This window comes from Acomys russatus, chromosome 6 (assembly GCF_903995435.1).
Source record: "Acomys russatus chromosome 6, mAcoRus1.1, whole genome shotgun sequence".
Classification (NCBI taxonomy): Eukaryota; Metazoa; Chordata; class Mammalia; order Rodentia; family Muridae; genus Acomys; species Acomys russatus.
In genome coordinates, this window is record NC_067142.1 from 85,442,634 (window position 1) to 85,468,886 (window position 26,253).

At 42.1% G+C, this 26,253-nt stretch overlaps 1 protein-coding gene across 1 annotated transcript in view; it reads right to left on the reverse strand.

Moving 5' to 3' along the window:
- Positions 1-1,302: 1,302 nt before the first annotated feature.
- The window catches only part of Dtl (denticleless E3 ubiquitin protein ligase homolog), a 39,797-nt gene continuing 14,846 nt past the window's right edge, over positions 1,303-26,253 (reverse strand). Inside the window, exons 8-15 of the mRNA XM_051148146.1 lie at positions 23,505-23,578; positions 22,172-22,275; positions 21,637-21,741; positions 17,161-17,273; positions 11,959-12,048; positions 9,405-9,540; positions 2,757-3,595; positions 1,303-1,944 (exon numbers count right to left, since the gene is read on the reverse strand). Coding sequence (XP_051004103.1) covers positions 1,846-1,944; positions 2,757-3,595; positions 9,405-9,540; positions 11,959-12,048; positions 17,161-17,273; positions 21,637-21,741; positions 22,172-22,275; positions 23,505-23,578 — 1,560 coding nt within the window. The 3' untranslated portion in view covers positions 1,303-1,845. The remainder of the gene's footprint in view (positions 1,945-2,756; positions 3,596-9,404; positions 9,541-11,958; positions 12,049-17,160; positions 17,274-21,636; positions 21,742-22,171; positions 22,276-23,504; positions 23,579-26,253) is intronic.

Consider the following 26,253-nt stretch of genomic DNA (forward strand, 5'->3'; position numbering starts at 1 on the left):
AGGAGACATTCAACACTATAGACAAGTGTACATCAATGAAAGTATTTTCTTACTGCCTAAAAAGCAAACATCACTGTAGAATCCTCAACACTCAGCTAAAGCTACGTGTGTGTTTGTTTGTTTTATTTAATCTTAATTTATGTGCGTAGGTGTGAAGGTGTCAGATCTTGGAGTTACAGACAGTTGTGAGCTGCAATGTGGGTGCTGGGAATTGAACCTGGGTCCTTTAAAAGAGCAGGCAGTGCTCTTAACCACTGAGCCATGTCTCCAGCCCGCAAAGTGTGGTTTTGACTGTAATCTGACTTCCTTTACAACCCTCTACCACTACACTCCCTACTCCCCAAAACAGGGTTTCTCTGTGTAGCCCCGGCTGCCCTGGGCTTGCTTTGTAGACCAGGCTGGCCTCCAACTCAAGAGAACCACCTGTTTCTGCCTCCTTCCTTTAATTTTTTTCCTTGAATAAAACCACAGAAAACCAATGCTTATTACTACTTATTCAGTCTTGTTTGTCTTGTAAGCTTAATTTACAATCTCAAAGGAATTAAAGTTTTTAATAAAAGATTTAAAAGAAGAATTAAGGTTTAACCAGTCCCCAAGGATCTGAATGAAACAAAATCTTTCATAGCTGTAAAGGAACACTTTCCTGGAACATAAAGTTTCTTTCTGAGAGGATGAAAAGGGAGATGTAATGATGCTCATTTCATGAGGGCTGGCACGTAGCATTTTAAGGGAAAGAAAGGTTAAAGTATTCTGAATACTGTTTAGAGTTCACTGGCATGCCCTCTGCACTAACCATCTGGATGAAGTGCTGTGGTGTTTGGGGTTGTTTGTTTTTTGCTCACCAATGCACTACAGGGCCAGGGCCTTTAAACAAAAAACAAACCAAAGCCAGGTTTTGGATTTTCAGTTGAGCACTACCGTCTTTTATAAAATACCACTAAGAAATTACTTCTTTTTCTGTTTTGTTTTGTTTTTGAGACAGGGTTTCTCTGTATAGCCTTGGCTTTGTAGACCAGGCTGGCCTCGAACTTAGTGATTCACCTTAATCTTAAAAATCTGGTAACATTAAAAAACAAAAAACAACCAAAAAAACCCCACACCCCAGAGAACTACACCTAAATGTAAGGCTTGGTTTTCAGTGTATACGGATTTATAAAGCATCTCTCTAGAAAGTGCTCAACTCTCCCCCAGCCTCAAGATGATGCTGGTTTGTGATAGAAATCTAGCACAACATGAGGGGCCTGAGGGACCTACACAGCTTTCATGGAAACAAAGCCAGCTTTCTGTTGTTTTCTCCTGTTTCCAAAGAGTTGACATTGACCAGTGCATTTAAAATAATCATGACCTCAACTCAAGGCACTGTATTTTAACATGGAAACAATATCAATGCATACACATCACATTTTTATACAGTTTGAAAAACACAGATATAAAAGTATAGTGAGCATATATAATTTCAAATAAGATCATGCTTGTTTGAGGCATCTTCTATAGGATGTCTTCAAACTGGCCTTCACAGATGGACCGTGTGCTGGACTAGCAGACCCTGTACAGTACACGCACATTCCTTTCAGGATAACAAGAGGCACGCCTTGCTTTCTGCCTCCGTGAGCTGGATGTCATGACCACAGACTGCTAGAAAAGGCTGAGATGAGATCACCACATGAAATGGAAAAGCACTCACCCTAGGTAGTTGCGTCTACACTAGAGAGTGGGACATGACTAGGCCTGCTAAGGAGTGGACGGATTTTTTCCAAAATAAAAAGATGACCATTTTCCTAAAAGAATTATACAGTCTTTTTTTATCTTTATAGACCCAAGTTCAGTGAGCTTTCATATTAGAATCTATAACTCAGTCGAGTGCTCAGGACTACAGAAGTCATCTTGAGACTTTCTACGAAAGTACGTGCAGATCTTCCTCATGGAGCTGGGAGTAATGGTGACCTACAAGAAAACGGAGAGTTAGAGCTTCCCAGGTTACAGTTCTAAGTCCTCGCAACAGTGTCTAGGCTCTAACTGCCATTCCCTGACCAAATCAAAGCCAGCCTCCTCCATTAATAAATCAAACAGCATCTGTATATTATCTTCCAATAAAGAGCATTTCTATGATAAAGAAACATCAGGGTTTTTTGTTTTTGCTTTTTTTAACCTTTTCGAGACAACCTCTCTGTGTTAGCCTTGGCTGTCCTAGACTCACTTTGTAGACTCGGCTGGTTTCAAACTCAGTAATCCACCTGCTTCTGCCTCCTGAGTGCTGGGATTAAAGGTGTGTGTCACCACCGCCTGGCCTTAGAAACATCAGTTATAAAATGGTGGCACTCCCACACTCTCAGCACCTGGGAGGCCAAGACAGGAAAACCCCAAGTTCAAAGCCTTTGGGGCCAGGCGTGGTGGCACACGCCTTTAATCCCAGCACTAAGGAGGCAGAGGCAGGCGGGTCAATGTGAGTTCAAGGCAAGCCTGGTCTACAAAGAGTCCTGGACAGCCAAGGCTACATAGTGAAACACGGGTGGGAGTGGGGGGATGGGGAGGGAGGATGGCATGCTGTATACCAAGATTTTTGAATTGACATTCTGGATAGTGAGAAAAGGCTTTAGTGAGCCAAGCAGTAAGACTGAGGAGTATAAGCAGATGAACAGTTAATAGAGTAACAGGGCTGTCAAATAATTCAGCACAAAGTCCCAGATAAACTTGAGAGCTGCATTTGGTCCCTTTCAAATAGGAGATGTATGCTCGCTCCCACACTGTAGGCTTACCGGGGCTGGTGATGTCTTTCCACTCTGTCTCCTGGAACTGGGGGTCTGGGATGATGGAGTTCGAGGAGATGAATTTTCAGCCTTCCGTTTGGCTGCCATGGCCAACAACCAGTTCTTATTCTCTGGGGAGCTATTCTCTTTGCCTATCATTTCAGACCCTTCCTCACAAGGTCTCAGAGGAAGAGGCAGTGGTCCACAGCCCTCGGGAGCATAAGGACTAACAGGAGAAGGAGGCTCTGAGATGCTTGTGTCAGTGCCTTCCATCTTGCTTGCCTTGGTAGGCCCTGCAGAGTCCTTGCTAAGGGCTTCCTGGTTGCCAGAGAGGCAGCAGAGATCCAAATGAAGACTCTCCTCCACTTGGCCATCCAGCTCAGTGACACAGTTGCAACTCTTCACACACTTTTGTTTCACACTCTCCAGACAGCTTGAGTCTAGACGCCTCTTCACTCTATTTCTAGACTCAGAGCAAGCATCTGCGTGTGACGACTTCAAGCTCACAGGAATGAGGGCTTTTCTTGGAGATGGGATCTTTGTCTCAGAAGCAGGTGGAGTGACGGGTGGTGATGAGGAAGGTGTTCGGGTCACCCAGTTTCTAAGTGACATCTTGAAAGATGAGAGTGGCTTGGGAGACACAGAGGAGGCAGAGCCTCTTCTGCTGCCTGGAGACCGGGTCTTGGCAGGAGTGGTTTTGACTGAGAAGGTAGGGGTGTTTGAAGGGAGAGGGAGGTCAGCAGCACAGCCTGGAGTACAAGCTGCTGCTGCTGCTGGAGAGGAAGTGGACGGGCTGCTCTTGGCTCTGGGAGCTTTGGCAGGAGTGCTCTGGCTACTTGGTTCGGTTCCTGAAAATGAGGAAAAACACGAAAATACAGAAAAAGATGCACAGTCCTTGAATTCTCAAGGGAGGTCATATGTAACACCATCTAGTAATTGTAGTAAGCATGATGTATGATTATCCAGAGCCTTTTCCGAGCATATCCTTCAAATAATATCTCCCATTTGCTAAGCTGCCCTTCTCATAAGCCCTTCGTAATCAACATTGTACTCAGCTTTGTTTGGAGACAGGGTGTTACATGTAGCACTGGCTGTCCTCAAACTCAGATATCCACCTGCTAGCATTAAAGGTACACACACCACCATGCTTGGCTCTCCTTTAAGAAAAAAAATTTTAAACTTGAACCCAGGTCCTCTGATAGAGCAGCCAGTGAGTGTTCTTAACCACCAGGCAGTCTCTCCAGCCCTCTTATTCTTTAAGACAAGGAAGGTCTCTAGGTTGGACAAATGGTTCAGTGGTTAAGAATACTTGTTGCTTTTCCCAGAGCACCTGAGTTTGTTTCTCAGTACCCACATTGTACCTGCACCTGGCAGCTTACTAGAGCCTATAACTCCTACCCTAGGGAATCTCTGTGTGGGAAATGGCACACATGTGACATATAATCACAGACATATAGATAAAAACAAATCTTAAAACGCAAGTCTCTAATATCTTTATGACAGAAGTAATAAGAAAAGAAGGAAGGAGGAAGAGGAGACGGGAGGGTCAGGTCTCTAGGGACGGCCCTGAGCTCGGTAGAGAATGGCCCTGAACCTTGATTCTCCTGCGGCTGTCTAACACCAGTTTCTTTAAATTCAGTGTTTTAGATCTACATAAGAGAAACACCATGTAGTATATTTCCTTTTTATGCTTAGTTCTCTTAAAGGCTGGACTTTATAAAGGACGAACACTCCAGGTATGATGGAACACACCTGGACTCCCAGGACTTACAGGCGGAGGCCGGAGGATCATGAGTTAAAGGCCAGTCAGGGTTACACAGTAAATCACTCATCTCAAAAAAAACCCTGATCCCTTCCCCCAATCTAAAACCTGTCATTAAGTAGCATTTTACTGCTGACGTACAGTTTTCTTTATTCACCTGGCGACCTTGGATATTATGCAGAACTGCAGCGACTATGTGAACACAGGTGTCTGTCTGCCACACACCAGTCCCAAAAGTGGGATTGCAGGGTCATTTGTGAGCTCTATTTATAATTTTTTTGAGAAGCTCCTGTATCATTCTCCTACAACAGTGGAAATAATTTATAGGAACAGCAGCAGTGTACATCTTCACCTACACCTGCTAACCTTTTGTTTGTTTTGGGACAGGGTCTTACCATGTTCCCAGACAGACCTTAAACTATAGATTTCCTCAGCCGTCTGGGATGACAGGTGTCCAACACCATGCCTTCGACAGCTGAAGTGACTGTCATTGTGAATTTATAACATCTGAATTTATGTCTTCCTGTTGATAGGTGGTGGTAACTGACATAGTTCTACATGCTTTTTGAAATGTCTTCCTTTGACAAATGTTTACTAAGAGCTTTTGCTGGTTTAAACATTTGAGACCCAGAAAGAAAGAAAGAAAGAAAGAAAGAAAGAAAGAAAGAAAGAAAAAGAAAGGGAGAGAAATAAGTGGCAGCACACCAAAGAACAGATGTGATGTAACTCAGCACATATCACAGTCCATTTTAACAGAAACGCAGGTTGTTAGTGGTATCTCAGTTAAATAAAGTGACACTGCCCTTTGTCTGCTTTTTGAGACAGGGTTTCTCTGTGTAGCCTTGGCTGTCCTCAAACTCAGAGCAATCTGCCTGCCTCTGCCTCCCCAGTGCTAGGATTAAAGGCGTGTACCATCACACCTGGCTGACACTGCCCTTGTTCTCAATCAGGAATGCACAGACCTAAAACTTGACTCAGTCACTCAGTATGTGCCCTGGGCACAGCTATCCATCCAACTTATCTTTTCACATCTGTGAAGTGACAAACATAATCCTTACAAGAAGTGTTCCTATCGAGGTGATCAGCCTCAATGGAATTCCAGCAAATAGCTACTAATTTCTACAAATCGAAAAATGCCAGAGAACATTCAGAATCCAATACTTGCAGACAGGTCTCCGTGTCCTTATTCCCCACACAGTAGTATTTCCTAAAACTTTTACAAACTTATATTTCTGCTCTTTCAAACTCTAAAAGCCAATACTGTATTTTTTCATTTATTTTTGAGCTTTTCAAACTAAATAACAAGAAAGAAAGGCTCCAAGTCACAAAGTCTTTTTGTTAAGTACTAAATTTCATTTACATGAAAAGTGAACTTAATGGAATGGTAGAACATGTAATTTGGGTTGAGAGCTAGCTCAGGGTTAGGAGCACTGCCTATTTTTGTAGAGGTCCAGGTGCAGTTCCTAGCATCCACACAGCACCTCACAGCTGCCTATAACTCCAGTCCCAGAGGGTCCAACTCCCCTCTTCTGGCCATTTCAAGCACTGCATGAATGTAGTGCGCACACACACACACACACACACACACACACACACACACACACACACACACACATACAGGCAAACTACTCATTTAATAAAAAATCATAAAAAATTTAGAAAGGAAATGTAGTCTTAGTTTTGTGAGTGCCTACCTTAGTATATCATCCTATCTTCTTTACTACTTTAGTCTTGCCTTGAAACAAAGTCTTTTAAAATTAAAAATAACTGCGCTCTCCGCTCCCCCCCCCCCCCCACTCTCTCTCACAAGGCTCAGAGGGTACTCCTGGGAACTGGTCTCTCAGGTTGGTGGTAAGCCCCTCTACCCACTAAGGCATCCTGACAGCTCAAGACAGGAATTGCCCCCTTCCCCTGTTTCTCTATGTAATAGCCCTGGCTGTCCTGGAACTCTCTTTGTGGACCAGGCTGGCTTTGAATTCACAGAGAACCACCTGTCTCTGCCTCCTGAGTGCTGAGATCAAAGGTGTGTGCCACCTTGCTTAGCTACAAGACAGGAATGTTATAAACATGTTTCCTTAAGCAAGTCCTTAGACTTGTCTAAAGTGAATTCATCCTTCCAGTAAAATCACAGCTGGAATTTCACTGCCACAGCCACCACACATACGCTCCAGAGCTTGACTATGGTCATTATGGCAGGAAGAAAGAAGCTATCATTGGCTGTACTGCTCAGGACAGGCAGGTTGCTAGTCACTTCCTCCATTTAAACAGCCCATGTATGTATTTGCACAGAAGTCTTTCTCTCTCTGGTAGTAGAAATCAATCCCAGGGCTTTGCGTAAACCTGACAAACCAGACAAAGACTCTACCGTGCAGGAAGCTACAGCCTGTCCTGAGAACAAGCCCCGACCTGACCCTGAAAGTTAGTTCTCTTGAATTCTAGAGTACCCCAATATTTAATAGCGTTTTTCTAGACAAGGCAGCCATTTGGCCCCAACCTTTCTGTCTTGTGCACTAGGAGACTGCTCATTGCTTTTCTCAACAGGCTATTACACTTCCCTCAATTTACGTGTATTTTTGGCAAAATCTGCATGTTTCTAGCATCTGGTAATATTAACCCCATATTCATAGGCTTCCCCCCCCCAAAACAACCAACCCTCCTCTAGTATAGGCAGGAGCAAAGTTTACAGTATTGTTATTATATAGGCTTTGCATCTGTTTCCTAAGCTAAATAATGAGAGCAGAGGAGGGGGCTGAGGACTTAGTGTTTAGTAAGAATTATTAAACAATGTGAAACTTCACGGCTGCTAATGATAGGGTGATGAAAGGAGCATTAGAAAACTGACAATAATTATCCTGCTGCCTAATCAGATGACAACAAACATGAGCTTGAACAAGTGAGAGTTCATTAACTCTGCAATTAGGATAATCATCCTGTCACTCACTGCCTAGACTAGAGTGTCTCAATCTCAGCTGGGTAACAGACCTACCTAGCGTTTTATGAAAATACAAGCAGCTAACCTCCACCCAAGACTTACAAAATCCACGAGCAGCAAAGGCTAAATTTTTCAAAAGCTCTACAAGTGGTTCTGGTGCCTAGCCAGGCTGAGAATCTCGCCCCAACAATGCTGGGATCTCCCACAGAAGCAGTCAAGAGCAGTAAGCAATAGAGCAGGTGCTGGCTGGGAAAGCAGGTCAAAGGGAAGAAGGATAGAGCTGCAGTTAGTGCTAAGAAAGCCAGAGAGAACCTATCTGAACTCAGAACACAAATAACAAGAACTTGGGAAACAATTCTCAAAACAAACAAACAAACAACCCAAGGCCTGTGGTTAGTAACAGCCAGTCTGTTCTGGAAGCTGGCAAGCACATGTTATCATCACCTAACTCCAAGGCTGGTCTCAACTGGAACTGTACTTCTGGGTTGGGTCCTAAAGGAGACACTTGGCAGACCAGCCTCTGCATCACTGTGACTGGTCCAAAAGCACTTGAGCACTGGTTCTAACTACAACTTCACTTGAAAAAAGAGTGAAATAGCAAATTCCATCCAATTTAACAATGTTTTCTCCTGAACTTTTCTTTATAATAAAAACCCCTCAACAAAGTGATAACAATCAGTGCCTCATGTTTTTCCCCATTGTCCTGATGGGTCAGCCAAGTTGTTCCATAAGCTCCAGACTGCCAAAGTCAAAGGTTAGCTTATAGGGTTTTTTTTTCTTGGCACTTTGGGATCATCTGGTCAAATTCATACTTATCATTTCCTTTGTCCACCCTGCTCCAAGTGTAACACCCTGCTGGGTCTCCTCTCTCTGCTCGGGTGGTGCCTGTGTGGCAGTCTGTGGCACTGTTCGCTCCTCCTCTAAACAAACACTATGCCAACAGCACAGGACCTTGCTCTATTGGCTTTTCTAGCTACAGCTATTTTCACCTATATCATAATTAACCATTGCAGATTGCTTCCCTGACAGTGCCCTTTGGGGGTAAGACCGTCACGTCACCCACACCAGAACCAGCTCTAGCTCCCTCCCACATCTGCAGGATCCCTATCTAGGTTAAGGCAACTCTATCCTGGGGTCTCAAGGAAAAAAAAACACACCTTAAGTTATCCTTAAAAATCCCCCTTATACCCTACATGTGATCCTTTCACATATTCTGTGGGCTCTTTCTTATAAATATACTCCAAATCTGAAGAGTTTTAAATTTTTATTAAATATATTTTTTTACTTTGCTTTTTGTTTTTTGAATCAAAGTCACTGAGTGTTGAGATATGAAGCAAGCGCCCCCACACGGGCCTTGAGGACTTCAGTCATGCATAAACTCCATTTTCTCCTGCTGCTTTCCAGGTGACCCCCACCAGCTTCAGTGCTAGAGGCCGCTGCACACTAACTAACCTCCTGGAGGCAGAGGGAACACGCCAGGCGATCTCCTGCTGCCGCCGTACCCTGCCATGCTGCCCGCCTGGCATAGTCTTCTGAATGCCCACAGCCCACCGATCACTTCACCTACCTAGGGCAGACAGGCCTCTCTGTCACACAACATTCGACTGCCTTTCCCTTTCTTCTCTCCAGCTACGCTAAGCACTTCCTGTTACCTAAAGTACTTATTTCTACTGCCATTTGCGAGTCAGTCTGTTTATATCTGAGATGGTCTTCTGCTTTTTGTTAAACTACGAAGAGTGCACAGTACACGGCAGTCCATTAATCCATTACTGTGCTTTTCACAGACGATAAACAAGAGTCACAACCAGGCAGTATTTCTCCTTAAGAAATGCCAAGATGGCGCTTTTCTTTAAAAATACTGTAAAACAGGAACAAAAGAACAAACCCAGCCTCCCATAGCACACAGTAGGATTCAATTAATGAAGCGACCATCACCACCCTAGAAAAGGCATGTTATCCTTACCTGAGCTGGCTTTTGCTTCTCTTTTCTTCTGAGAAGTCCAGCCCACCAATGCATGTTTATCACCCCCTGGCTTCTCATCCAGGCCTCTACTCAGGCGCCAGATTTTCAGTGTGTTATCATCAGAGCAGGTAGCAATCTGAGAAGGAACCAGGAAGAGTACAATGAAGCTTCAAAACTCACAACAAAGTAAAAAGGAGGTGTGTCCTGAGGGCTCATGACTGCTGGCTTATTTTGTCTGCCAGAACATAATGCAACACAGACGATATGTGAAAGAGCATCTACTTCCATATTTTGTTTTAGAGAATCATTCTAAATTTCTAATGACACTTTAATTTCTTTTTTCCCCTGGGGTTTTGAGGCAAGGTTTCTCTGTAGCCTTGGCTGCCCTGGACTTGTTTTGTAGAGAACAGAAAAGAGCATTAGATCCCACAGAAATGACTTTATAGACGGCTGTGGGTTGTCAGGTGTGTGCCGGGAAGTGAGTCTGGGCCCTCTGCAGGAGCAGCAAAGGGCCGCTCCAACACACTGTCCTCACCTCTCCTGCAGCTTTACGATCGCAGGCTCATCTCCTTTTGGTCTCTACAGGAGATGGACAACTCACCCTGTTAACATGTTTTATGTAACTATGATGTAGTTAAGAGTCCCTTTTATTCTCCATCTGTGAAATGATCAGTCAATACCTATCACTATTCCATTCCAACAAGTTTCTCCTAAATTTCCTGAAGCAACGGGAACATCTCCCAGATCAGACTTAGCCTGTGACTGCAGCAGGCCTCACAAGTACAGAGCTATTCCTTGGAGATGCTTTTTCCGATAGGTAAAGGAGCAATCTGGAAAAAAACAAGTTCACTAGGCTGAAAGAAGTTAAAAATAACCTTTGCCCCTTTAAAAATATCTGACCATTCCCGATCTTGGTCCCAAGCCTTTTATGGGAGCAAAAGCCCAGCTTGATGAACTGGAGGCAAACGGACCCTGATGCCAGAGCTGTTCCCCAGCTTGATGAGCTGTAGGCAAACGGACCCTGATGCCAGAGCTGTTCCCCAGCACTTGTTTATACAATTTCTCTATTTCAGTCACTAAACAGAAAGGAAAAAAGAACACACGTTCTCTTAAGTCATGGCCCCCAAGAGACTGGCGATTTTTTCCTTCCCTTACTGGGAGGCCAAAAGAAGACAATTTTCACTTCTCACCCCACAGCTACTCTGCAGTGGCAATATTTTACTTATAGGCACCAACTGTACACATGCTCCTTCACATTCTTTTATTGAGAAAGCCTTGAAAGCTGGGCATGGCGATATATACCTATAAGCCAAGCCCTGGGGAGGCTAGAGCAGGAATACACAAAGTCCATCCAGCAGCAAAATGTTCTCTATCATAAACAAATAAAAATAAAACATCCCTTCCAACCTGAAGAAACAAAATAAAAAATTCTATTATGCTGGATTTTTTGTGTGTGTGCAAAGTATCATCATGAAATGGGGGAAACAGGAATTTAAACCAAGACTTCTCCTATTCTAGAATTTAGAGTTTAGAAAAAAGGAGTGGAAAACTTTAAAAGAACAGTGTAGTCAGTCTTGCTTGCCATTTCTGAGTCTTCTCTCATAGCAAATGATAGTTGGGAAAAGTTGGCATAATCAGCCGAATAATAAAAAGCAGTTCATCTTAGTTCATGACAATGGTGACCCACCATATAAGATGCAGGCTTTACATTAGAAATTAGATGGAACCCTGGAGAGAAAATGCCACCAGGATTACAGCTATAGTAACGACTTAGAGAAAGGTCTGTATAAGCAAGGAACAATGCAGTAAGTGCACAGAAGTGCCCTAATAAGCCTGCTCTTATATATGCTAATAAAGAAGATCTCACATGAAGCCAACCAAAGAAATGCAACAGGGAAACAAGCAAAACCCTGGAGAAACCCACAGTAGCTCTGACACGCTAATACAACTTCTTGTTCTTTTTTTTTTTTTTTTTTTAAAGACAGGGTCTCTCTGTGTAGCCTTGGCTGTCCTGGACTCACTCTGTAGACCAGGCTGGCCTCAAACTCACAGTGATCCACCTGCCTCTGCCTCCCGAGCGCTGGGATTAAAGGCGTGCACCACCATGCCTGGTCCTGCCATTTCATTCTATATTTAAGAAAGGGAATGACAGCTAGGACGCCTTTAATCCCAGCACTCGGGATTATCTCTATGAGTTTAAGGCCAGCCTGGTCTACAAAGCAAGTCCAGAACAGCCAGGGCTACACAGGGAAACCATGTCTTGAAAACAAAATAACAACAAAAAGCAAATAATAAATAAACAAACAATTTTTAAAAATGAAGAGGAATAATTTAGTGAACTAGAAATCCAACTTTACTCCTTAGTATATGATGATTTCTCATCTTGTGTGAAAAGCAGGGGAAAGTGTGTGTTGTGTGTATGATCCATGTGTGACATACATCCTGGATTCTTTTAAATGTCCAAAAAGTCTGTATCATTTTCAAAGAAACCTTGGGAAAATGTACAAATCTAGAACCCACTTTTTAAAATCAGCTCTGGAGATTCAGCACAAACCTTGGTGAAGTCCGATGGACACCAGCACACAGACGTGACCTCCTGAGAATGGCCCAATAGCACAGTCGGAGGATGCCAGGGCATGGAAACCTGGCCAGACCAAAGAGAACAAGTCAGCACACAGTGTTAGGGGCCCCCATAGAGGCTGGAACTGTCTTATCTACGTCTCATAGCTTTAAGGTGGTTTAACAAAGTAGAGAAACATAAGTTCAACAGTCAACGTCAAGACTAGGAGTTCAACCAGCACAGTGCTTATTTCAATTAAAATGCAATTTTGGTGTTGTCCCTGAGCCACTGAGCTTTCCGGATTGAAGTTCAGTTCTAGGGAACCAGCATGGGTATGCCCAGATCTTAATACAGTCAGGAGCGAACAGTAAAGCAACTGGATCCTGAAGGTCCCTGAAAGGGGCAATCAGCTCTTTTAGGATAAGAGGAAAGCCCCCCCAGTCCCCAAGACATGCTGACTATGACCAAAATGCAAAGTACTGTCCTTTCATTTTGAATTTTAATGAAGGAACATGAGCTGTAATTTACACTTTTTCATTAAAACTTTTCGGAAGCTGGAGAGATGGCTCAGCAGTTAAGAGCACTGACTGCTCTTCCAGAGCTCATGAGTTCAATTCCCAGCAACCACATGGTGGCTCATAGCCATCTGTAATGTGATCTGATGCCCCTTCTGGCCCGCAAGTGTACATGCAGACAGAACACTGTATACATAACAAATCTTAAAACAAAACAAACAACCCCCCCCAAACCTTTCAGTTGATCTGAAGGACAATATAAAATTTCCAGCAATCTCGCCTCATTTTAGTAAGTCTTTAGTTAATTAAGAGAGCTCAGATTGTGAAGTACTGTATTTCCCCATCGCTTACAGCCAATTCTTTGTTTGTTTGTTTGAGACAGGGTTTCTCTGCGTAGCCTTGGCTGTCCTCGAACTCACAGCGATCCACAAGCCTCTGCTTCCCAAGTGTTGGGAAAAGGCTGCACTAGCACACCGAGCTTTACAACCAGCTTTCCCCAGCGCCATCAATATCTTTTACAGCATGCAAGAATCCCAGCATAATAGAGAGTACAAGCTCACGCTGCTATTATTAGTACATGTATTTGAAAAGCAAGGAGCTTGGCGAACACATTCTCTATCTTCCTGAGGCTCTGAATCATAGATCATTTGCATGAAGTGGAGGCAACTTTGGGAAAAGTACTTGTGACAATGACTAAGTCAGCTTAATAGATTCTTCAGATTACAGGTGAGAGACGACACTGGTTCATGAGGTTATCTAACTCAATCATTTCCATTCTTATCTCTGCTACAAAGCAAATTACAATGATTAAAATGGAAAAAACAAAGAACACAGTCTATTTTGCCTTGTTAAGTTAAAGTTTAATTAATGTATTAACAGATAAGGCAGCCTTCCCTAATCTACATGGACCGTATTGCTTATTCCTACAGTGCCATAAGTAAGTCATTCTTCCACAGGAAAACACATGTTAGAAAACTTTAACAGATGGTTTCTTACTATCCTAGCAGTCAGGAATTCTTCCTTTCTGTTTGTGATGACCCTAGTCCATTCTGTTTCTTTTTACCCAAGACTCAGATGAAAGGAAGAGCAAATCCTCACATCCTGTGAGCATCTCTGGTAGAACACTATTTCTTCCTGTCACTCTACGATGCCCCCATTTCCTAGTTTCTGTACCACAATATCTAGGAAAGCTTCACTGTATACACAGAGAGTTTTTAGGAAAAACCAAGTACATGCCAGCAGATTGCACCTCGCTTTGTGCTTTTCTACACAGCCTCAAAGAAAAAGGGCCTTTGCAAAAACTTAGGTAGTAAAAAACCAGCATTAAGAGCAATAAAGTCAGTATTTATTCATTGAATTCATAAACCAGGTACTTTATACATCAAGAAATAGGTGAAAGGTACCTCAAAAAAATTCACATGAATAATTAAGCATGCGACTTACCAATTTTATTCTTTGGTATATACTGGGAGAATTTAAAATACGGTCCAGCAAAAACATACAAATGGTGACAGCACATTTTTAATAGAGTAAAAATTCCAAACATTTAAAATGACCATCAATTGATAAGCAGATAAAATATATGGTTTGCCTATAAAATAAATTATTCTAGCCAGGCATGGTGGCGCACGCCTTCTTCCCCAGCACTTGGGAGGCAGAGGCAGGAGGATGGCTGTGAGTTCGAGGCCAGCCTGGTCTACAAAGTCAAGGCTACACAGAGAAACCCTGTCTCTAAACACCAATAAATAAATAAATAAATGAAATTTTAGCCTTAGGAAGGACTGAAGTAACAGGCCAATATGCCTCAAACTGGAAAATGTACTAAATGAAAGCAAGGCACAAAATGCCACCTATTATGTGATACTATTTATATGAAATGTCTCAAATAGGCAAAAATCCAGAGAGAAAAAATGCAGCGTAGCAACTGTTAGGGGGAGAGCTATGAAGGAAGACCTCTGGTGTGACACTCAGGAATTAGTGGTGAAGCCTGCACAACAGTGATAACCCTGAGCTGCATTATTTAGTGACGCAGGAGTTCCCACATGCTAGGAAAGTACTTTAACACTGTATTACACTCTATTTTCTCATAAATACTGAGACGTGTCCTGCCTAGGCTCACCTCAAACTTGAGATCCTCTTGTGTCTACTTTGTAGGTGCTGCAATTACAGGTGTGCACAACCATACCTAACTCCTAAATTGTTTTAATAAAATAGGAGAAGGGACAAAAGCCAATTGTTGGTAAGTCTTTTGGGAACTTTGGTAAAGGCTTCTGACAGCCCAGGACTATCTTGAAGTATAATATTTACTCTTTGACCACCTTAAATAGGATTAACTTTTTTCTCATGAAACGCTAATGGCTTTGAATTAATTTTCATTCCAGTAAGTTTTAACACCAATTTATTATAAAAACCACTACCATAAGTATTTAATTTCATTTTTAAAAAGCTTCCTTTTTGAGTATGAAGAAAACTTTTAAAATTTATAAAAAGAACCTCAACGCTTTGGGTGGTCAATACAGAAAACTGTCCTCTTTCACACATCCTACTTTTAATGGAATGTTTAGGACACAAGGAATCTCAGAGTTAAAATTATGAGGCACCTCTTGAAATAAACGGCTCCGACCTTTAGACCTCATAAAGCACTTATGGTATTTAAGTGTACCAAAAAATCCATCAGCACTTTTACTCAAAAAAATCTCCTTCCTCTGCCCAATTGGAGACCAAATCTAATCTTTATTTCTGCTGTGAGATCATTTACGCTTCCTAAAGTGTCAGGCTTAGTGTTCTGCCAGTCAGTGGTAGAACGGCCATGCCAAATCAGTTTATTTATAGCCACTTCAATACTATTCAGTGGCTGTATTTGAAACAGAGGAAGAGGGGGTGGAACAAGGGGTAGAAAAAATTTTTAAAAAGGTAGAAGGTTCAATGTTTGCATTTTTAGACTGTTGGGCTTTAATATGAGAGTCCACAGATACTACTTTTCCCTTTTAATGAGGACCCAGGATTCTATAAAAGGCCATATTTTTTTTGGCCTGATGATACAAAACTCCTTTTTCTTTTGTTCTTTCCTTATGCAAAGGCTTTAGCACAGAACAGACTCAATGTGGAAACATAATCTACTCTAACTCATCAGAGAAGCAGCAGCAGAGCTGAAGGACACGGCAGTGGTCGCAGCACTCAGCCTACATGGAGTGCTGTCTGAACGCCTCCTCCCTTTAATAATGGAAAAGAGAAACTGAGCCATCTCACTGGGCAAATTCAATTTTAGGGACAGCAAGCTTGCCAAGACCTCAAGTATCAGTGAGCTATGTGCAGACTGAGAGGAGACCATCCCGTCTGAACCATGTCACTTAGGGACGACATGGAACCAGCAAGCCTGGGAATTCAGTAAGGGTCACCCATGCATGTGGTGGTCACAAATGAGATTTCTAAGAATGGGCTAGGAACATCACCAAGTACATTTACCAAAGAGATTTTAAAAGGATCCTGTGCTAGAGAAAATTCAAGAATTGGCATGAAAATTTATATGTATATATTTGGTTACATATATAATCGTGTATATTTATAATTAAATAACATCTAAAATGGCAATAGTTGGTATATATTTTCTTTATGCATGAATACTTCAATCTAATATTTGTATGGAGTTGGCCATTCTGCTATTTGATATGTCTATAATTTCAGTTGGTGTTTTTCTTTCAAGAAAGAAACCTCAAATGACAGACTTGTGGAATGAATAAAATTCTATAACTAAACTGGGAGTTAAAAGTAGAGAAATAAATGTAGTAAGAGTGAGGGAAGAAAAAACAAAGAGCAAAACTTTGGAACTCAAAAATTTAAATACAAGAGAGGAACATTTGTACTAGCAACACATATACAGTTTAGAATCCCAGGAAGAGTAAGGAAAGCAGGTAAAAGCCATTTTAAAAGATGGTACTCTCAAGTATACAAATCACAGTAAAATTTTCACTAAAACTCCAATGAACAAAGAAGCAGGCACACTAGAGAGGCCTGACACCAGCGCCTTGGCTGGAATGGCATCTCCACCTTGTGACCACTGAGGAGACTGTCAATAAACGCTGTCTGGACCATCTTTGCAACTCCAGGTAAAACAATCATTCTTGTGCACTTCCTCTAAGACTTTTTTCCACTAAGATCATTTGTTTCTTGGCTTACAGTGCATGCTTTAGAATATGGAGATATAAGATGTGGTTTTAGAGAAGCATACATTCACTTAATAACAGCGATGGACAATCTATGAAACAGTTATATTAAGATGCCTGTCAATAGTCTGAGAGCGAGACACCGCTATAAGAAAAAAGGATAAGGAACATAATCACACCAAGAGTTTTAAGTTCAGGAAACTCTATGGAAGACTTAGTGTGGGCTCTGAAGACTGACAGCCAAGGAGGAGCCTGACACTAGGGAGCAGGATGGCAGTGTGTGTAAATCAAGAAGCAAGACAGTGTTGAAGGTTCTGACTAACTTTTCAGGATAATTCTTCTCCAAACTATCTGTGAAGCAGTCCATGGTGTTCATAAAAGGAAGTGCACAGCAGGAAGTGACCTTGCAACACAAATACAGAAAGTCAGCAGTTGTGTGCTTGTATTAAGCGGACCTCGCCCTGGACCACAGGCTTGTACAGGTGTGTGGGAGGGGGTGGGAGGGGTGGGCAACTCACCTTCCAAATGTAGGCAGCTTCATCACTGGAGCCGCTGATCAGAAACTGGTCATCTGGACTGAGACTTGATTTCACATAAAAGGTTGAGTTCTGGTGCCCATTGAAGACAGCCACTGCCAGAGGAGAAACCCAAATTATTTGGCTCTTATAATTTCCAGTATTCCAGCAAAGGCAAATGACACACACAAAACACACAAGTGTGATCACTGTCTCAACTTAAGTTTGCAAACAATAGGGAGCTAACTGCTGAAAACACAACCTAAAAGTAAGGCACGTATTAGACTCAATCTACTGACCTCAACATAAATTATTTGGTATGGAAGCAACCAACTGTCAAATGACAATGTCATATAAATACAGACTGTGCCCATCTCCTTACCTATCCTACAAGAGGACTTTTTCCATTGACAACAAAGATCTTACCACTGACTGTGAGCTTCTTGAGGGTACATCTCACTTTTTTTCTTTTTTAAGACCGCAGTACTTTAAACAGAATAAAACTTTAAATATTTGTTGCATTAAAAGATAAAATAAAAAGAACCTTCTGAATTCTGGTTGAGATGCTTAAGTTTATTAATTTGGCTTTTTCAAGACAGGGTTTCTGTGTGGCCCTGGCTGTCCTGGAACTCACTCTGTAGACCAGGCTGTAAACCCAAGCCCAAAGATCCTCCCAGCTTTTTTCCCCCTCAATTCAACTCCTTTTAAGAAGCTGACGGTTAGATGGGCCTAGTGAGGGACAATGTACATTCATCATTAGGGTTACGATTTTCACTATCCACGGTGAAAGAGCAAGAGACCACATCTTATACAATGTGTTCCTGAGACTGCTGGCATCAGAATACTACTAGAAAGTTTAATGGGCAGCACCTGGGAGGCAGAGGCAGGCGGATTGCTATGAGTTCAAGGCCAGCCTGGTCTACAAAGTGAGTCTAGGACAGTCAAGGCTACACAGAGAAACCCTGTCTTGAAAAAACAAACAAATAAAAACAGAAGAAGAAGGAGGAGGAGGAGGAGGAGCTGGAGGAGGAAGAGGAGGAGGAGGAAGAGGAAAGAAAGTTAGTTTAAAGGATAAAGCTTACTTACCAGAGAATTTAAAGATAAAGCAGGAAAACATGACACATTTGAAAGCATAACAGAGGGAAAGAGGCAGGAGTAGAACTTTAACGACTTTTGGAAGTAAGTGCTCACAGTATCCATTCCATTTTTAGAATACACTGGAAAAACTTTTGTATTTATACCTTTTAAAGAAAACAAACAAACAAACAAACCCTAGTTCTGAAGAGAAGGCTCAGCGTCAGGAGCACTGACATTGCTCAAGTCCCAGCACCATGTGGTGGCCCAGAATGGTATATAGCTGGGGTATACTTGCAGGCACAACACCCACACACAATTAAAAACTAAAACCGCAAATATCAAATACTCTCCACACCAGAGATTCTTACTATACAAGTCAACTTAGATATGCTCTAAGCCCACTATGACAGCCCAAGGCCGCAGTGCACAACTTTAAGCACTCAGGAGGTAGAGGCAGGGGCAGGTGATCTCTGATTTTGAGGCCAGCCTGATGTAGAGTTCCAGGATAGGCCAGCTACGGAGAAGCCCTGTCATCTTGAAAAACCAAAAAACAATAAAACAACCACCACCAACAAAACTCTATGATAAAGACCTACAGAAAAAGGAAGCTCCTTCATTCTGAGTACTGCTCCAAAATGAAATTATTCATCTTCTGCACTCAACTATGAATGGAAAACTATACATTGAATTTCCCACTAACCCTGTTTTTATTGCCCTCTGCTGGTCTAGGAGAAGCTGATATGAAGCACACCATGAATGTTTCAGATATGGCAAAAACTCTCCTTTAATACCCAATAGCAGCTTTCTTTATAACTAAATCACTTCGATTTGCTGTTGTTCTGAGCTGAAGAGTCTCATTATGCAGCCTAAAATGACCGTGAACCCCTAATCTTCCCACCTAGTGCCCCGAACACCAGGACTGTAGGAATGGGCTTCTATGTTTTTCTATGTTGAACTGGAAATGGGATAACTATTACTCAGGACATTACAATGCTGTGAATTAAAAGAAAAAAATCACAAGCACGAAGTCTTTGTCTTTTCCAAAGTCTTGAAAGGGCAAGTAATTACCAGATAAATTTTTATACACACATTTGAAACACACACATACACCCCTCTTTCTCTCTTATTTTTTGAGACAGGGTCTCTTTATTATGTAGCCCTGCTTGTCCTCAAACTCTAAATATCTGCTTACTTCTGCTATCTGAGTGCTGGACTAAAAGCATGTGCCATCCATGAGAAAAATTTTTAAAGGGCAGAAAAGAGTTATTAAATTATTACTACTAAGTGTTTAGTGGCAGAATGGCAAACTAAACCCAAGACCTTTTGGTGCTACATTATAGGAAAATATACATAAAATAGTATATGCCTGATAAATGAAACAAGATTAGATTTTCATCTTATGTGTGTGCCGTGTGTAGTGTATACACTATGTGGAGGCCAGAGGTTGGAGGTCAGGTGTCCTCCTCATTACTCTACCTCCAACCCTAGACAAGTCTCTCACTGAACCTGAAGCTCACCAAATCCACAAGGCCAACAAGCTCCAGGATTCTCTCATCTCTGCTCCCCCAGCAGAGTACAGGTGTGTGCTGCAGGGCCCCATTGGCACAGGGCAGACTCAGGCCCTCATGTCTGAACGGTAAGCACCTTACCAAGAGAGGCCTGCTCTGCAGCCCCAGCTATCCTGGAACTTTATGAAGACCAGCTGGCCTTGAACTCAGGGTCTGTGTTCCTGCTTCTGCCCCCCCGGACCCCCGCTGGGATTAAACCTGTGCACAGCTGTGCCTCGCTCCTTGAAAGGTCACACCAACCATGGCACTGCTGTAGATCACATAACCCTAAGATAGCTGGGGAGATATTTGGAAACCCTGTAAGAGCACAACCAAAGTGACTCCAGTCCATAGTATCTCCAGGCTTCTTGTTTATCAGCACGTTTGGGAACTAAGTGGCTCTGGGAATGGGATGAGGAATTCAAAGATTTTTTGAGAGCGAGTTTCTCAGTGTGACAAAGCCTTGGCTGTTCTGGACTTGGTTTTTGTAGACCAGGCTGGCCTCAAACTTACAGAGACCCGCCGTCTCTGCTGGGATTAAAGGTGGTTGCCACCATGGCTGGCTGAAATCAAAGATTTATTTATTTATTTATTTATTTATTTTTCTAAAACAAAAGTAAACTTGAAGAACCATAGAATTTATTTTTCTAAAACAAAAGTAAACTTGAAGAACCATAGTACTAGTCCATATTTAGATGGCTAAAGTAGCTGATTATCTTAAAATAATGCAATCCCTAACTCACAGTGTGCTTTGAAAATGGGCTTCTTTTAAAATATTTACTAGTCTTAAGTATCAGATTCTATTCTTACGTCCTTTAAAGCATATTTACTTACGTTTGTTATATGTACACAACCGTTCTCCTGCCTATTTGCGCACCATGTGCATGCCTGGTGCCCCACACCAAGGCCAGAAGAGCGCATCTGATCTCTTGGAACTGGAGTTAAGGCAGATGTGAGCTGCTTTATGCACTGGAATTGAGTCTGGCTCCTCGCTAAGAGTAGCAAGTGCTCTTGACTGCTGAGCCATTTCTCTAGCTCCCCACCCCCTAATTTTATATTCTTGAGGGAGAGAGAAAAGTTTGTTGTTAAAAAAAAAAGGTACGCCTGGGAAGAAACTCCCCAGGAGATAAATGTTTTCCTTTAACACTGAGAAGTCGAAAATGATCAGGGAAGTCTAAACAAATTCAATCCTCTAATTTTAACAGGATAAAAGTTGAGAACAGCATATTAAATAGGAAATCAGAAAAGATCATCTTAGGGGCTGGAGAGATGGCTCAGTGGTTTATAGAGGACTTAGGTTTGATTCCCAGCACCCATTTGGTGGGTCTCAAACCTCTGTAACTAGTTCTAGGGGATCTGATACTTGTTTCTAACACACAAACACCAGGTGCGTACTTGATATATATACATGTAAGCAAAAAACTCATATATTAAAAAAAAAAATTAGAGCTGGGAGGCAAGGCAGGCAGTTCACTGTGAGTTCGAGACCAGCCTGATCTACAAAGCAAGTCCACGACAGCCAAAGCTACACAGACCCTGTGTCGAAAAACCAAACCCAAACAAACAAAAAAACCACAACAAAAAATTAGAGACAACTCTAAACATAGGCCAAAATGCCCGATTTCAGGAGACCATATCCCATACAAAGTAGGGTTCTGTTTACTTGTGAGATGGCCATAGGAACATACACTCATGAAAACACCTCAGAAACTAACTGTAGATGGCAGAATCCTCATATGGCTGATGTTTATTTTAGGAAAACAAAACATAAGCAAAAGTGAAAACCAATATTAATTAACAAGACAGCAAGCACCAGTTTCCTGACAAGTATGAATAACTAATGAAGACAACTTACCGGGAGAAGTCTTGAGGCCAGTCATATTGAACATATAGATATTGTCATCTGTGCAATTAGCAAATAAAGTAGAGCCAGAAGAGTCTAAAACCAAACTTGAGTATCCTGCAAAAAGGTAACAGAGTATCAGTGAGGTTAAAGTGTGGGGAAAAACCAGTACATGACATAATTGTTTAAAAAAACCAAAACTATATTGAGATTTTGTCTTTTTAAAGCTATTTATCTTTCTTAAAAAAAAAAAAAAAAGCCACATTTTAATAAATTTATTATGTATATAGTGCTCTGCCTACATGGACACCTGCAGGACAGAAGAGGGCAGATCAGACTGTAGATGGTTATGAGCCACCATACAGCTGCTGGGAACTCAGGACCTCTGGAAGAGCAGTCAGTGCTCTTAACCACTGATCCATCTCTCCAGCCCTAAACGATTTATCTTGTTTATCAAGTTTTTGCTATAATTAGCCTGGTATTAATTTTTTTCTTTTAAATGAAAATTCACATTTCATCCCCAAAATCCTATGAAGCAAAGGCTTACCTAGTTTTCGAGTGCTGGAACCTGGGTACAAGAAACACTTAGCTGCCATGGGTTCCTGCCGATAAGCAGTATAATTCTTTCGCAAATCCCACACCTTGATTATCCTAAAATCCAAGCAAGACAATATTTTATAGACTGTCAAGACCAGGGGTTTCCAACTTTCCTATTGTCACGTGACCCTTTGATACAGTTCTTCATGTTGTGGTGACCCCCAACCATAAAACTATTTTCACTGCTACTTTCTGTCATGAATTGTACGTAAAAATCTGATGTGCAGATGGTCTTGGCGACTCCTGGGAGAGGGTGGTTTGACTCCCGATGGCTCACGACCCTGTGGGTTGAGGACTGCCAGTCTAGACCTAGTGCAACAATTTTACTTACTGAAATGTGAGATGACTGTTAATCTATCTCCTCTGGCACACTGCCCAGGTACACTGAGGACATCTTACTGGGAATTCAATTTACCTATTTCATTCTATTGTTTCCAATGCTAAGCTTATAGTTCATACAAAACGGAAACAGGTGTGATCTGACCCAGTGATGAATCACGGGCATTTACCCAGGGCAGCGGGAAAAGGAAGACAGAGGTTAGATGTGGATAGTCACTGTTCCATTGTTCTAGAACAAGCACTTCCTAAGCCTGGCTCTCTGCATATATCCCCTGAAACACAGGGTGCACACATACAGAACTCCTTAACTAAACACTGTTTCCTGCCAAAGGGGAAAATGTTTCTCATTTCAACTCTTGGGATAACTGTCCCAATCCTTACTTCTACTTCGTGGGTAATCTGAACCTACACCTTGCAGTATCTTTAGAGAGAAATGGAGCGAACTTTCATAGTCATTCGCAAACACAGTAGTGACTTAGGTAACTCCTCATTCTTACTTAAGAACTTGGATTCATTTAAGGATTGTAATGCCCATAGCAAATATTAGAAATCCTCATTAGTAAGACATTTTTTAAGTTAAAAACTTGAATACAGAATTACATTTGGAAATATAATAGGCAAAAAGGCACTTTAAGTAAAGAGTCTCTGCACATAAACAATTTATTGTCTACAGTACTCTTCAGAAAAAGGAACAAATGACTAAGCAGCACAGACTTACTTGGCCATCGGAATGCAGACCAATCAGAGATAACATGTACATAGAGCCATGTAGGCCATAACTGTACTGGTATAAGCCAACGAGGCTGCCCAGCTTGTAGCAAATGCTGCTCCTACAGGAGCAAACAGCACACGTATCATCTCAATTAGTTTATTTTCCACTGTGACTAGGTACTAGTGTACCTCACAAAAGGAACTGGGGAAAAGCAGAAGAAATAGTCTTTTACCCATCCACGGCTCCTGCTGAGACTAATGTATTCTCATCCTGAAAGAGGACCACAGTAACACTCTGCTGGGAATCCTAATAGCACAAGAAAGAAAAAAGAAGGGATTCTGTTTTGGGCATCACAGCCTTCAGGAGTAAGAGAACAAGGCACTTAAAACTAGCTTTTCTGAAGCTGCTGTAAGACTGTATCTTCCAGAACCGCCAGAAGCCTGACTGACACCTTAGTATTGTTAGGCTGCTAAGTAAGACCCTAACACAACACTAACAGACATGTGAACACGAAAGAGGGAAACCTCACAGGCCTCACACAAACAGTCACAAGCAATTAAGGAATGCTGGGAGCAGGAGGATGCTGCACACTCTGTTATTCAATACCATGTAGTCAGGCCTAAAATCACATACACTACACAACTGAGCAGGTTATATTTACTTCTTTAGGCATGTAGGTACATGTGCGTATGCAGCAATAACAAAGAAAAGAAGCCATGATTTTGAGACTGAGGGAAGGGTAAGAGGCAGGAATAAAGGGAAGGGGAAAAAGAACATCATATTCTAATTAAAAAAAAAAAATATATATATATATATACACACACATACATACACACACATGCAGGGCATGGTGGCACATGCCTTTAATTCTAGCACATGGGAGGCAGAGGCAAGTATATTTCCTTGAGTTGAGGCCAGCCTGATGTACATAGTGAGTTCCAGGTCAGCCAGGGTATGTAGAGACTCAGTATCAAAAAAAAAAACAAAAACAAAAAACAAACAAACAAAAAAACAAAACAAAAACAAACAAAAAAAAAAAACAAAAACAAAAAACAAAACAAAAAACCCAAAACCAAACCAAACCAAACCCACCAAACACCCACAACATTTCCCGAAGTTGGTAAGATGGTTCAGTTGTTGGCAAGCCTGGAAAACTGAGTTCAATACTTAGGACCACAGGGTAGGGGAGAACTAGGCTCCCTATGCTGTCCTCTGAGCTCTCCGTGCATGCCATGGCGCACATGTCGGGGGTCAGAGGACAACCTGCCAGTCAATTCTCTCCTCCCAAGCTGTGGGTTCCAGGGACCAACTGCAGGGCACCAGGAATAACAAACCTTTTTCCCCACTGAGGCATGTTGACGGTCCCCAAGTAATTCTAGATATGTGTTACTAAGACAATAACCCAAACATTACTGTTCTATGTTACCACTGACTTGTTAGCAAGATGGCTCAGGAGATGAAAAGGCACTCACTGTGCAAGCTTAATCATAAGAGACTTCGCCGGAGAAAATGGCCTCTCCAGATTGTCCTCTGATTTCCACATGCCTACCCATCAACATGTGCACACACGCACAGGAATAAACTCAACAAGGACTTGTGCAGTCTGCTCAGAAGCTTCCTACTCATGAGACGCACACCAGAAACTGCTCTTCCCTGTGTCTGATTCACCAGGACATGCTGCTGTACACATCCAGTTACAGGCACAGAGAAGGTGCTGACTAGGGGAGTTGTATCTCCTCACAAGCTTTCTTGGAATCCAATAAAATTTGACATTTTAATGTCATGTGGTCATCACAGACCACTGTCTCTATTCGTGGATGTAGGGTATGGACTGAAGAGTACAGCCTTCAGTCACAACAGCTTAGCAGTTACACTTCCCCCTAAATATTTATTCAGACCTTATATACCAGGAATACCAGAAAACTGCATTAATGAGATCAATGGCCATTTTTTAGGAAAAAGATGTGCTAATGGCATTTTCTGAGCTTCTGCTACAGCAGCACTTTCCACACCTGTGACGTATTGGGTGATATACTGCAGCTGTATCAGGGTATAACATGGTTATATTTGCTGGTATGCCTGAGCCATATAACAAAAGGGCACAGCTGGTGGGGGGCGGGGGTATCTTATAAGCTGAACTTGACTTCCCACATGCCTGAAGCTGCCCTCAGTGCTGCAAGAAGCACGCACTCACTTTCCACAAGCACAGCAATTCCCTCGGTCCAATACCGCCAGCTACCGAGTGTCTGTCACCCTCACTAGGCTACATCTAAGGGAACTGGGAACACCAGGCACCTCAAAGTAAGTAACAGGGAGCCATTGGCCATCCTCAAAAAGCTAGGGAAAAACAGATCAGACCTACACCCTTTGTAGGGAGCAAGAGTGGCAGAGGAGCTAAAACAAGGCATCCTGCACACCGAGGATGGGTTCTGGGGTCTGTGGCTGAAACGATACAATGTTTGCCAGCCTCACTGTTAGCTCTGAAGGCTCCCACCTTTCTACAAGACCAAAGGGTACAGTTTCCCTCAAACACTGAGATAAAATGCTTTGAAAGTGTGACAGCTTATTTACTTTTTCTGGTTAATTAAAGCTTTGAACCCACATTCTTTAAGACTGTGAAAAAATATTGCAGTTAAGATGCTAGTTTAGGGAGCTAGAGAGATGGCTCAGTGGTTGAGAGCACTGACTGCTCTTCCAGAGGTCCTGAGTTCAACTTCCGGCAACCACATGGTAGCTCACAACCATCTATAATATGATTTAATGTGCACTGTATACATAATAAATAAATCTTTAAAAAAAAAAAAGAAAAGATGCTAGTTGAAAGTAGCTGGTAATGGCTGGGTGCTAACGGTGCACACCTTTAATCCTAGCACTCAAGGAGGCAGAGCCAGGCGGATCTCAGGAGCTCAAGACCAGCCTGATCTACAGAGTGAGTTCCAGTGGTTATAAAAGGAAACCCTGTTTAAAAAAAAAAAAAAAAA